Consider the following 14,474-nt stretch of genomic DNA (forward strand, 5'->3'; position numbering starts at 1 on the left):
AGAAAAACAGTGATCCTTTATATGTTGTGCTGTGTTGATTAGTTTAACAAGAAAAAAAAAGATGAACAATGAAGCACAGTGGGGTTTTGCTTTCCTCTTATTTGTTTACCTTTTTGTTCTAAAAACCACAACAAAATGCAAAATTACACAAAACCGTACGAACCACCGACACGAGCATTTAAACATTAGCAAACTACAGTACAAACACACATTACACAACGTTCGAAAATGTCTCTAGAACCCTTCTCTATCTCTCTCTCTCTCTGCCTGTTGAGCGTTTCATGAAGCATGAAGTTTCTCTTTTTTACATATTTTCTAAAAAGCCCAATTTTATAGTTTTGCATCTATATGATGGGAAAGGATGTGGTTTATGTGTTTCTTTTGTTTAATATTTGTTTTCCACCAGCGAACTCATCTCTACAGGGGAAACGAAAAACATATCTAGCGCTTATATATTGCCACCTTTCTACAATAACCGTTGTTTTCTTTTGTATCACACAGACACGTGGAAGTAAACGCACACATAATATACTATTGTAATGTAAGGAAAAGTGTAAAATGTTAAACAGTAAACGTACCCGGTTGGCTGCAGCACCGACCCAACACCGTTGTATTTTTTTTTGTGTGTGTTTTTGATTACCCGTACCTAAATCCGTCCGCGCCTATCCTGACACCCTTCCGTCCTACCCACTTGGCGCATATAAATTTTCCCGCCCCACGATACGCCACACCCCCGCGGCCGTCGCAGTTATCGCTACACGTTTAAAATCTCACACAAATACACCGTTGCTCACATACACACAAACTAATATTAGCCAAGTACTTTACACAACACAACCGGCTCAATTTGCACCTCCGTTTGTAGTGTGTTTATGGGGGATGGATGGGATGTGATTGGTAGGAGTTTTGGTCAGATGATTGAAGTCGAGAAGATGTCTTATCATTAACAAATGTGTCTTTTTTTATTGGGCGAGTTTGTATGTGTGTGTGTGTGTGTGTGTGTGTGTGTGTGTGTGTGTGTGTGTGTGTGTGTGTGTGTGTGTGTGTGTGTGTTGCATTTAGACAGGAGGAGCAGGTGTAAGGGAAAGGGATAAACAAAACTAGGTAAGAGAGGAAAAGCTTGCACGAAGTTGTATACTAAATAGTTCAAAGCTCCTGTATACGGTATATTCCATTCATGTTCACAGCAACCACCAAACAATATTCCCATCTCCCATAGTATCCAAATTTCTTTCCTTATAAAATATCATAACAAGCAAAGAGCAACCAACTGTTTTAAAAAAGTACCGCGCAAGGAAAGAATTGGGAAATAATAGAGTTGGGGACAGAAAATGGAAATTAATTATAAAAAAAAAACAACACAAGGAACTTTCAATACCGGCTGTTCCGAGAACGAAAGAGTAAGAGAGAGAAGAGAGAGAGCAAAGACGGAAGGGAAGAAAATGTAACAAAACTCAAATAGAGCTTGGTGGTGTAGAAAGTGAACACAAGAGCAAATGCATTAAATTGCTGGGCAATTTTCAGACTACAACATGGTTTGGGGTCTCGGCAGAATCGTCCAACAGTTGGGTGTTTTTTCTAGTGTTTTTTAAAGATACCGCCCACTACGCCTTACCATCAGGTAGCAGAGCACAGCAGCAGCAGCATGCAACAAGGTTCCATCATAAAACAATTAACTTAATCAACTACCCTATAATAGTACTGGTAGATGCTTGCTCAGCCAGATGTTGCAGGTGTTGAATTTCGTTTAATTCAGTATTATACAATATAAATACTTTTAGTAGCATCTGTATTAAGTATGTAAAACAAAGTACATACGTACACACATACATGTAAAGACTGGCCACAATGTGGTCATTAATTATAAGTACTACTGATGAAGGCACTGGTTGGTCCCGATGCAACAACAGAATCCACATTTCTATATATGGACATAGGAAAGTCAATCTTGGGCCTTATAATATAGGGTTTCTATGTTGATAATGTAAAAGTAGTAATGATTTTGGTAAAAATTTCAGATGAAAGAGTAGACGCGTTTATACTTAGCAGTTACGCACTTACCCGTGCGCTGCAAAGCAATGTACAATCTAATCTGATGTGATTACAATATCATCTGGTAACTTTATACTAAAAGGCAATTGTTTACCATGTTATCTGAAGCCATTGCTATGTCATCTAGGTTAGTCTACCATTTCATCTGAAATGTTTACGAAATTGATTGATGCTTTTACATTTTCAACAGAGAAAACTCTGTAAACGATAAAAAATAGTTAATTACTCTAATATTACGATAGCGTTCGTTCCTAGACCCGAAACGCTAAAGTAACCAAAAATGTAAAATTACAATCAAAACGTTCAAACTCATCCCTTTTCCTTTCTTTTTTCAGATGTGCGGATGATAGTATGGTGCGTACAAAGCAACGGAAGCGGCCGCCGCTGCAGCAGCCGCCGCCGCCGCACCCTGTGTCGGTGTACCGTGGAAGGGTCGTTTGCTGCCGGCACTAGTCGCCAGTGCCGACGATTGATCACCCCGGAATGCGCTGTCGTACGACCGCTTGGACGGAAGCATACCGGCAGCCGACTGTGAGGCAGCGGCAGCCGCCATCGCTTGCATTGCGTGATGCTGCGACGGGTGATGCACCAAACCGGAAGCATGGTGCGACAGCGAACTGGTCGCACCGGAACCGGAAGTTGCACCGGTAGGTCCAACACCACCACCAAAGTGATGCAGCTGATGCTGAAAGGCAGCAGCGGCATGTTGATGGTGAGCGGCTGCGGCTGCTGCTGCCGCTGTGTGCGAAGGTGCCATCAACCCTACCGGTATGCCACCATTCGATGCGAGCATCTGCCGGTGCATAAAGTACAGTGGATGGTGGTGGTACTGGGCGGCAAGCGAATGGCCCGGATGACCACCACCGGTTAGATGGGGCGGCAAGCCACCCGCACCGCTTGCACCGGATGCAGCGGAAGCGGCACCCAAACTAGCAAGACCAGCAGCGGCGGCTGCTGCCGCCGCTCCATGCCCGTAACCATACCCACCACCACCAGCGCTAGCACCGGTCACAGAGGTTGGCAATCCACCTCCACTACCGGCCGTAACGTACGTTGGTGTACCGGCCGCCACGGCACTACCCTGCTGTGACACACCGCCCAACGATGTAGCGACACTGGTCGGTGGTCCGGTAACGTACATGCCGAGATTTTGTAGCATCAGCTGTTCATGCTGATGTTGCTGATGCTGCTGGGCGGCGGCGGCCGCAGCTGCCTGGCGTGCCAGGAGATTGTGCTGCGCGATGTACTGTGCTTGCTGCTGGGCGAGCAGCTGATGGTTCGGCGGCGGTACCGAGAGAGCGAGCGGAGATGGGATCGGTAGCGGGATTTGGGAGAGTGAGAGCGTCTGGGGTGATTGTGTCGGTGGCTGTGTCGCCGCTGTCGGTAACATACCCGGTGAGAGGAGCGACGGTTTCGAGAGGCTGGCCGGCTGCTGGAAGCCACCGTTCAGCACCATGTTCATGTCGTCGCCGGAACACTGGAACACCTCGATGTAGCGCTGCTTCTTGCCGAACATCATGTTTTTGTGGTGTTTCTGCTGTGCGGACTGGTAGGCGGCCGTTTCCGAGTCCATCTGAATGAACGCCTCACCATTGAACTGACCCTACAAAATGATGGAAAATTCAAGAGAGAAAAAAAAACAGTGCCAAACGACAACGTGCCAATATTGGATCCAATTTTAAGTAAACAAGCGCACACTAAAAGCAGTCAGATTCAGAAGGATAAGAAACCCCAATTGACAAAATCTCCATTTTGTCAATAGGGAAGGAATCATTCCTTACGCGCTTACCTGAGCGTTGTACACCAAGTGTACACCCTGGTAGACGATGTGATTCGCAAAATCGTCCAGGAAGTGTAGTATATGTTCCACCTTCGCCTCATACGGAAGCCCTCGTAATCGAATGCAGTTCTTCTCGATACCGCTAGTGATGACATGCTGGGGTAATAGTTGCATCTGGACCTGCGGTAACTGTGCAATCAGCGGTGGTTGCGGTGGCTCGTAGGTCTTCGGATCCATCGACCGATTTAAAACCTGCGTTCGTATTGAAGCAATACACATGAAATTAAACATTTTGAAACTCCATAAATCATGAAATAATTATCCCAGTTGTAGTAAAAATCATTTTTTCGCCATTAATTCATCTTACCGATATTTGTTTATCTCTATCCAAAGATTCAAATGATAGCATAAAATATACATCTCTTTTTAAATAACGTTACATGTACAAAATGTTCCATTTTTAGAAATCTCTATCCATCGAACTACATACCTGCTGCACTTCCGCCGTTGTCGAGCGAAACAGCTCAATATAGCGCTGTCCGATCGATTCCCGATGTTTCGACAGTGCTTTCGATGCGTCCGTGTCCTGCTCGAAGAGAACGAACGCATCGCCCGTTGCCCGTCCGTCCGGTTTCTTCACAAACAGTATGCCATCGGCACCATCCAGCACGTTGCAACTGTTTTCACCATTTGCGAAGAAATCAAGCTAGAAGAAAAGCAAGGAATTAATAAACAAATTCAGTCAGAAAGGAGTTTTTCGGTTACTTACCACCTGCTTTGCAGTGCAATCGTACGGTAATCCGCGCATCCGGATAATTACCTGGGCGCCCTTCGATAGGAAAGCTTGCGCTTCATTAGATGCACCACCTGCCACGGCTAGGAAGTCTTCACCGTTGGCTCGATACACCTGAAAAAAGGATTAAGTTTTACTATGTAGCACAATACAGTGATGTGAGTTGTTCCTATAAAATGAAAAGACATACTTCAATGTATCGATTGCCGATGTGATGCTTGTGTCGCTTGAGCGCCATATCGCGATGTTCTTGTGACACAAACCGTACCAATGCTTCCCCGTTACGGCGTCCTTGTGGCGATAAGCAAAGTGCTACACCACCCCTGGAAAAGTAATAAAATAAAGAAATTTGGGATTAGCTTTCCTTTCTACTTCTCAGCTTAACGATCTTCTCTATAGGTCACGCCCGGCTATCTAGACTTGCTCATATATCACGGTAACGTAGTTCGATAGTCAGTCCTCACTACGGAGGAACGCGATCCGGACGGAATTAGAACCCCGGTTTTGCCGTGTGAAGACCGGCGATATTGTCGCCCCCTACTACTTGGCCACCCTCTGTTATTCCCATAAAAGCATAACAAATTAACACACCAAAGCATTAGTCACCAGCTATAATGCGAAACCAATCTTTTAGTGAGAAATATGCCTCACTAAGCCTCCAATGTTTGAACTCCTTCTTTTTTTTTGCCTTTCCGGAACCACACACAATTATGTTACTATGTCCGCTAACTTTCCAACTATTATCACAAAGCGGCAAATAATAATCAGCCATTTTCCAGCAACCAAACATACACTCGGAAGCGGAGCGACACGTTCGACCATCCCCTGGGAGTCCAATGTCGAATAGGTCATAGATTTATCAATTGTTTTTCTTCGCGATCGTACACAACACAACAAGGATCCGATCGCACCAGGGAGATCTCCCCCTGGTTGGACAGTATTTGCTGGCGCTACCCTACGCTTGCTGGCTGGTTCCGCCGGCGTCAGTAATAGCAGGCTTTTTTCAAACAATTCGATTCCAACATCAACAACAATAACAGTGTGTTGAGCATGCCATCGAGCAGTTAACTATTGTTTTATGTACGATTTTCGCTGACATGATCAATTTTATGGCAAAACAGTAACGTTATTATTTTAGAGCATTTTATCACTTCAGGCCAACACAGAGACAAACGCTTGGATGTGTGCAGTTTATACTTACTTTGCAACATTCAATCCGCGGAAGAACTTGGCAATATCCTGATCGCTGCTCTGCCACGGCAGTCCACGTGCACGCACTATACACGTTCCATCGATTTCGTCGTCGATTGAGCTGTTTTGGGTGAGGAAAGAAACATATTAGTACAGTTTAGTCAATTTAATTCCTCTCTTCTGAGTTTGTATAAAACGTTGAGTAGTTAAAAAATCCATAAATATTATAGCAACATAGTAGTTATTTTCTTAGCATCGCATTTCTTAGCATGTACCTTACACGTGGGCTTCAAACGTGTACCAAAAAGTGGCCGAAATCTTAATGTTCCACTTCACAGAAATAGATCTTCGTTCAATGTAACGAACTCAGCGGTACGTGTTTGTTTGAACAGATTCAATTCAACATCTTGTGCTAGCGCTGCTGCTCTCACTGGCAGCAACTTATCCAACCCACCTGAAGCCATACGCACAGCTCTACATTGTAAACGACACAGTAGCATGACGATCGCGACAACCTAGATATTCTACCATGGCTTCGGTGAGTGTGTCATGCAATCTGCGTGCGCTGTTGTCGAACTTGTCGCCATCGAACCGGTAACGGAAACAAAGGCAGGGAAATGAAAACAAACCCAAGCCCCATACTCTCTTCCCATATAAACCCAATCGTGGTGCTACAAAACAAACAAAACCACCAACCTAAATTAGCGATTTGTGGTATCGATATGCTTTTTAAATGCGGTCGTTAGTATGTGGGGTTGCGTCTTCCGGTCAATGATTTGCATCTGACATGAGTATACCGTGTACCCATTGCTCCATCATCATTTCAACAACGAGCAAAGCAATGAAAAACTATCGTGAAATGATTGGTTTCGTCCAAAATCGCTACCAGAGTAAGAGGACAGAGATCTCGGGTGCAACATTTTTTCACACAACACTACCCATGAACATGAACTCTCCGAAAGGCACGAACAGGTCGCAACAGCACACACACAGCACACATTGTATGTTTTATCAGCCTTTAATGGGCAGCCAGCAACTAGTAATAGTGGGTAAAGTGACAGAGGCTCACTAGTTATTAACTGCCAGTTTTAACGATGTTGGAATAAAATGGTTAGAAAGGCTTCTGGTGGACACGACATTGTTTATATGTGTCGCCATTGCATACAAGGGGGTGTTGCTTCAGCGTCATAAAATCACGCTGCTTTAAAGGAAATACTATTAATGCTTCAAGAAGTCTTCTCGTTTAGTGATGGGAACTCAAAACTAGGAACGGACCACTTCCGTGTTCGGAATCGGTTCTGATTTCAATTCCGCTTTCGGAATCGTTTTTGGCTCCGGAATCGATTCCGGAAACAATTCCAAAACTAGTAACAAAATCGTCTTCAGAATCAATTCCAAAACAGATACCGTTTCTTGAAACTGACTTCGACTCCCAAAACTGACTCCGCTTTCTGGAGCCTACAACGATTCAGGATCCAATTCCCATTCCGGAACTAATTCCGATTCTAGTTTTGAAAGCAGTTCCTGTTCCGGAGGCAATTCAGATCAAAACAAACAAACATTCAGATCAAACAGAATCAAGGCATTTCAGATTGCCCATCATTACTCTCGTCTATATCTCAAAGCTTCTTCTTTGGTGGATCAAAACCGACACACTAACTAGTGCACATTGCATCACGATGCACCGCAAAGCCGTGACTAATTGCTCATTGAACACAACAGCCGCACGACGCGTTCAGCTTCAAGTCTCGATAAATCAGCCTGTCTTAGATTTGCCATCTGCGACAAGCAGGAGAGAACGTCCGTTGGACACTAAAGCAAGTGGTTAGAAAATTGATTCTACATTCACACAACTGACGTGATATGGTGTCTGGTGGCGCTGTTATTATTAATAGTAACCCTCCAGTCACTTTGCTAGTTGCTGTTGGCTGGTTTCACCGATCTACTATTTGGACAACCCATTCAAGGTTTCTACAAACAAACGGACGGTGACAAGAACACACCACGCACATGTGTCATGCAGGTGCAATTTTCCAGAAGCAGAAGGTCACATCGAACCTGGTCCAACTTCCATCATCGCTCCAACAAGAATTGCTCTTACCCCCTTTCTATGTGGCTTATCACCACAGAGCTTTATGGCTCTCACCAATAAAACGGTAATACTGGTATTGGTGAAATCCTATCGATGCGCCGTAATCCGCTACACGCAGTGTTCGATAACGCGCATTGCTGCTGCTGATGCAGGTGTCAGAGAGACCATGCCCGTATAAACCGGAGACCGATAGATCGCTGGCGCTGAGCAAGTAGGGGCCAGGGTAATTAGAATTTCTTGCAACTTTGGCTTCTTTAGGATCAGGATCACCAATTACATTCACGCACATTCACTACTCTGACACTCGCAACCGTCTGATTGAGTATGGTCGGCTTCGATCTCTTATCACACACGAAAACACACACTCACACAATATTTATAATAGCAGATTAGAACTCTAAAATTTATGTAACACGCATTAGACGGTTGAATCCATATTCTCGGTGGTCACAAACGAACACAAAAACTTCTTCAACCGCTATGTTCAAACCGTGTACTTCGCTTCTCTCTTCAGTCACCACTATCGGACGGGGTCGGCCCAATATGTTTGTGGCGTACAACAACTGCACTCTCGCTCGCACCCTCCAATCCATTCATATCTCTATCACATGTAATTCGATTAATACCACCGATCGGCGGAAGCTAATCAGCTGCCGCCCCACACTGGGAAGAGAGCAAAGCAACACAAATCGGAAAGAAGTCTTCATACCCTCAGGTCTTTCGAACCCCCCCCCCCCTCCCCCCTTCCCACCAATCACTTAACGACACTCGAGCGAAGAAACACGGCACCAACGTACCACGTTCGCGGCAAGTGGCGTTAGCAGATTGCTTACACTGCGCTCTTTGCGTTTGGGTTATTATGCCACGTCGATAAGACCCTCCCGGTTCGGCCGAGGTAGGCTGGGTGCGGTTACTTCACAGACCGAAAGTTGACCCCATACGACCAAACTATGATCTTCCAAATAAGAGACCAGAGACATCGCATCTCTCACCTTAATTCTCGACTAATTTATTCACATCTCAGACCTCAATCCTTGGGCCCAAGGTTCACTCCAAGGCCCACACACAAGCGAACTTCAAAAGTGCACTGAACTACTGGTTTTGCTTCCGAATGACAAATAGGTGCAGTTTTTGCAACGTACACACATTCATAAGACACCTTTTTTATGCATAGTGTTAGTACTGACGGGGGAGAATTGGTTCAAAGGCACGTTTTGCGCCACACCAAAAAAAAAAAAACACTCTCAAACACAACTCATTAAAAACTGCACACGATATTAGTCGCAGGGTCTGTGACACTACCTCCGAAATCAGCCGAAGTCAATAAACCGACCGACTTATTAAACTTTCTGTCTCATCGAATTACCAGACGCGAGAGGCATCAAATCGCGCTTAGGACCCGCGCACGAAAATGACACCCGGCCAAATGAAGTGACAATATTCTTGTTCTTCTCCATCCCTTTACCCTGCTTTATGCAGTCGACTCGAGGGTTTGGGACGATACGATCGATCTCAGCTCAACCGTAACTTCGCGTCGAGTCACGTACATGAACGCACTACTCCACAACATTCCCACCACCGGACACCATATACTGTCAACACTCACTTGGGGTATTTTTTTTTGTATATCCCCCCCTATTGCACACTAATGACTGTAGCGAGGAAAAAACAAGGAATAAACACAACCAACCTAGTTCTCGACGCAATAGAGGGCAACACAAACGGTACAACAACAGGATGACCAGCAGAGCACGAAGAATCCTGCACCGGAAAAAAAACCCCGAACGGCTGGTACCGATTCTAGAGAGCGACTGCGATTGTAACCGCGAACGGAACTCCGCGCTTCGTACGCAGTACACAGTATGCACGGACGGACGCTCTTAATGGCAACACACTCTGGCGCGAGGTTCGCCCTATCGCGCATTCAACGATGTACTGAGAGCCATATCATTTCCAACGACAAGTACTTGAAACGGTTCTGTGGACCAAACGGCACGCAAAACAACATGGAACTGTGTGATGAGAGAACAGGGTTGCCGCGGTATGTCCCGACCCGTGGTAATAATGTCTCTGAGGGTGGTGAGTAAAACGGGTGAACGGGACTGTAATGTGACCGAAGGGTGTTCAGTCGTCACTTTGAATAATTTCCGATCGAATAGCGGGCTCTCTCTCTCGCTCTGTGTGCACACACAGAACAGATACAAACACGAAGAACACATCGGTTAAATGAGAGTGTGGGGTTTGGAAGAGTTTTCCCGACAGGGAGCCTTAAGCCATCTCTACCCATTTCGATTGGTTCGTTAAGCTGGTGACATTCTATCCCTTGGTTGAAGGAAAATCACTCAACACCGTGTTGGGTTGAAAGAGAGTGTCTTGCCGAAGGCTCTACTCTATATCTGTGAGAAGGAAACATGATCTTCTAAACGACATCGAAAAGGCTTGAATCTTTGCGTGAGATAATCAAACCGAGATAGAAAATTACTAGTGAGGAACCCTGCAAGGTAAAGCAGTCAAATACCTGGGGAAAACGAATATTAATTTAGATCAAGCAATAAATTACAATTTATCATACCCTCCCCCCTTAGACCCAAAACGATTACGGTTTAAATAGATTATTGTGATAAGGATATAGGCCGGAGGTTTCTTGTAAGCAAATAGTACACCGTCATCGCCACCTGAAGGTCATAAGATAACATTTGACTTCTTTGCTATATAAATACCCTCCCCTGGAACGATGAAATTTGCTTGCTAATCTACCGTGCTCTCCCTTCTTTTCTCTTTTGTTTTCATTTATTTATCGTGTTGCATAATGCATGTTGGAATCGCATTTGTTAAGGCCCTGATAAGTGAATGTTTAATGCCTCGAAACGGAATTCGCAACAATAATGTGCGCCTCAAACATATCAACAATATAAGCATACCAATATACGAGTGGCAGCTATAATTACAGCACTGTTTCGAATTTTGGTGACAAATCTGGAAAGTTTTCCCCCGTTCATGGTGCGCGTTCGAATTTTCCAACCACAACAAACTCTCCAACAAAAACATATCTCTCCGCTCGGTATCGTTCCCTCCATCTTTTTTTTTTATCCGTTTGATGAGCCTCCAGTTTGTGGATAATGGCCTCCCCAAAAGCCTAACGTAAGCGCGGGCCCAGGTAAAGCTCATCACTGCAATTTGTTCTACACCATGTCGGAAACGATTAACGACTCTTAGAAACCCATTTCCACCATTTTTACACCGTGCGGTTTGTTTGTGTGCTCCTGGGTTAGGCATATTAAGGTGCACACGGTTGCCTGCACACGCTAATCATTATAGGCATCCTCTCTCCCTAATCTTTCACAACCTGAATAATCGTAAAAAGCCAACCATTCCTCACTGCCCCACAGACCGCTCATGACACACAGTCGTTAAGCAATGAATCCCCCCGTCTGCCGTTGTTCACACAATTCAATAAAATCTCTGACATAGCATCCGGAACTGTACGGTGCGCTGTACACCCCGTCTCCATCCTCTCACTATCAGCGTCCACATCTCGCTTTGGCACTCTGTACGCGTGGTACTGTCGAATTTTTGCATATTTATGACTTAATCAGCGGATTTTCTTACGCTTTTACACCGTGGGGCTTCACGCTCCTCGGTAGACTAGCGGGCACCATCTCACGATACGAGATAAGTGAATTAACCTTCCAATGTTTAGCACACCTGTGAAGCTTAAAAGCTGTATCCCAACTATATTCCGCTACACTCTCCAGTCCATTCATATAAACATTATGTACGCAGCAGCAGTTTATCATTCTACGGCTGCGGATCCTAGCGAGCAAAAGCGGGCACAAACCAACAGGTGAATTGGGTATCATTTCAGTCGAGAAACAAACCTAACAAAATTCGCACAACAAATCGAGAAATAGAGGGACGCGCGCATAAAATTAACATTTACGGGTCAATTAATTTTCTCATCTCCATCTCTCCACACTATTTTCACCACTTTTTGTGGGGTTTTCCTTAATCTACAACAACGTAGCACAAGATAGGAGGAACAGTTGGATAATTCCCAGATTTTAACGACAAACCTGGGATAAGGGTTTGCCGCTTCACAAACCGCGGTTAATGTGAAACAGAACGCAAACAGGGGCTTATACGTGAATAAAAATGTCTGCACATCGTTTAGTGCAAAAATTCCTCTTTGCAACGGCGGAACATTCAACGGTTTGCTTAAAAAAACAGTTTCAAAAAATTACCTAAACATGTATCACTATCATAAACCGTTGAAGATACGAGCGACAAGTCTTTTGCGATAGTCTCGCAAGGCACTATGAATTTCTTTACTTTACGATCGGTCGGTTGATGTTTGCGAAGATGCATTGTACCTTACAGTAACAGTACGTACCTCACATCAGAGTCAATGTCGCCTAGGCGTACCATCGTCAAGTGTTTCACTATCTTATGTATCAACTAGAACAAATCAAACATCCTTTAGTTTCAAGGCGCACACTTCCTACTGATGTGTCCATTTTAGTGGCATCGGTAGTTGATGTTTCTTGACAGTGGATTAAATAAATATTTGCCCTGAAGCAATGCATCGAAACGCCAGCACAACATTCAAAGGTCAAAGCCGCTTTGACACATCAGGCGTCAGAGCCAGAGCCACTCAAACCGATAGATAAGCAAGATAGGGATGGCGGCATTTCTTCAGTTTGGTACATAAAACTAGAGTTCTGTTTTTCGCTATTCGAGAGCCATGTTTTCTCGAAGATTGTTGGAAAAACTATATCTGCTAGATCGATTAACACACTCACCATATGCCAGGCTCCAGGTTTAGGTTGATTATTTCATTCGCTTCAAATTTGTGTCCTAAAATGAGGGTTTGGAAAAAATAAATTAAAATATATGTAAATCATTAGTAAAACTCAAACTGGCTTATTCACGTGTTGGCGGACAGGATTAAAACCTTACCTAGAGTGATCAGCTGTTTCACGATCGTCACCATGTCGCGTGCTTCTTTGACGTAGAATTCGTTATTGTCTTGACAGGCCTGCAATTCTAGATCTGAAACGAAAATGAAAATGATAAATTAATGCAACTGTCTACACACACAGAGGTATCACAGATCAAGATTATAAGAGTATAACCTACAAATAAGAGGCTTAAACTGTCTCCACGACATAGAAGTTAGCGTGTAATTATATCCACACAGAACGATCCTCATAAACTTGTTCCACAGCTTAACCTGTCGCGTACAAGGCATGACAATATGTCGATAGAAAATTATGCTCCCAATTGGGTTGTTTAGCGTGTGCCCACAAAAAAAACTCCACCCCATACGTGCACAAGCACGTTCAGGTGCACCCAGATTGCATTATGGCGACGTTCATATACGGAGCGAACACATTAAACCGCAAATTTCACATCACGACCAACTTTCGTTCACATTTGTTCGTTTTGCATCGCGCGCGTGTTGGACAAATTGATCCTCCCCGTCACAGCAGTTACATTAACTGGATGTGTTTTTATGCGGAGCCCAGCGTACCACCAACAACACCAAAAACGGTGCATAATTGCTGGCGGGAGGAAAAAACGGGGAAACAGACTCCCGGGCCTCAGACGGTGAGCGTATAGAGGGGAATCTGTCGAAATCTGTCTTCAGACGAAAGCTGAGAATGAAGCGAAAGAAAGAAATAAAACACAGACACTTGTTGCATTGCTCGTCTGGCAATGGATTAACCACACCGGGTTAGACGATCACTGGTTGGAAATGGGAGCTCGCGGCTCCCTAAGAAAGGCAGTGCGAGACAAATGTGATGCCAATAGGAAATGATCCGGTTCTGCTTGTCTTAGGTTTGAAATGATTGAGCCCTTGGTAAACCCTTGCGAAGTCGAGGATTTAAATAATGAAAAATTGTTCAAAAAAAAATATTGTAGGGATACAATTCAGTTTGAACGCGTCTTTGTCAAGGAAATATTTGGTTTTAAACATAAAACATTATTTCACTGTGATACGCTTCTAATCAGCATCCCATTTGAGGGTTAAGCTAAAGTATGTTACAATCTTCTTTAATCGCTACTTAATCGAGTGCACATTGAGCGCCCGCCCCGCTCGACCGAATGCATTTCGAGTGTCACCCGATGATGGTAATGCGTGCCAAAGCCCGTACCCCTGAACCCCCTTGCTCTGTTTCATCTGCTACTCGCTTACACATGCACATGTGCTCGGTCAGCTGTGCGCTGGACATATTACACCAAGGCCGGCCGTACCTTACCCACAAGCACAATCCGCTCGTTTGTTTAGCCCATTTTACCGACCCGATCGACCGGGCTATACCCTAGACGGATGGTAAGAAATGCATTAAGAATGCTTGCACATCTCCACCATAAACAGTCGCATACATTGATGCAATAGTGTTGGTGTAACATAATTGTAAACATTGAGTGCAACACTCACCCTTAAACGGGAAAGTAAGCGATTACCATATTGTAGATTATTTAAATAAATTGCATTCAGTTGTACGATGCTCTTCACTCACATTTTTGTAGCTTAACTTTTAATTCATGTTTTAATGTATGAA

At 44.4% G+C, this 14,474-nt stretch overlaps 1 protein-coding gene across 1 annotated transcript in view; it reads right to left on the reverse strand.

Moving 5' to 3' along the window:
• Positions 1–2,383: 2,383 nt before the first annotated feature.
• LOC126567832 (RNA-binding protein fusilli-like) overlaps positions 2,384–14,474 on the reverse strand; it is a 60,649-nt gene continuing 48,558 nt past the window's right edge. Inside the window, exons 4-11 of the mRNA XM_050224146.1 lie at positions 12,865–12,957; positions 12,708–12,762; positions 5,827–5,937; positions 4,816–4,948; positions 4,602–4,739; positions 4,323–4,538; positions 3,842–4,084; positions 2,384–3,655 (exon numbers count right to left, since the gene is read on the reverse strand). Of these exons, the coding sequence (XP_050080103.1) occupies positions 2,384–3,655; positions 3,842–4,084; positions 4,323–4,538; positions 4,602–4,739; positions 4,816–4,948; positions 5,827–5,937; positions 12,708–12,762; positions 12,865–12,957 (2,261 nt within the window). The remainder of the gene's footprint in view (positions 3,656–3,841; positions 4,085–4,322; positions 4,539–4,601; positions 4,740–4,815; positions 4,949–5,826; positions 5,938–12,707; positions 12,763–12,864; positions 12,958–14,474) is intronic.

This window comes from Anopheles maculipalpis, chromosome 2RL (assembly GCF_943734695.1).
Source record: "Anopheles maculipalpis chromosome 2RL, idAnoMacuDA_375_x, whole genome shotgun sequence".
In the NCBI taxonomy this organism is placed as follows: Eukaryota; Metazoa; Arthropoda; class Insecta; order Diptera; family Culicidae; genus Anopheles; species Anopheles maculipalpis.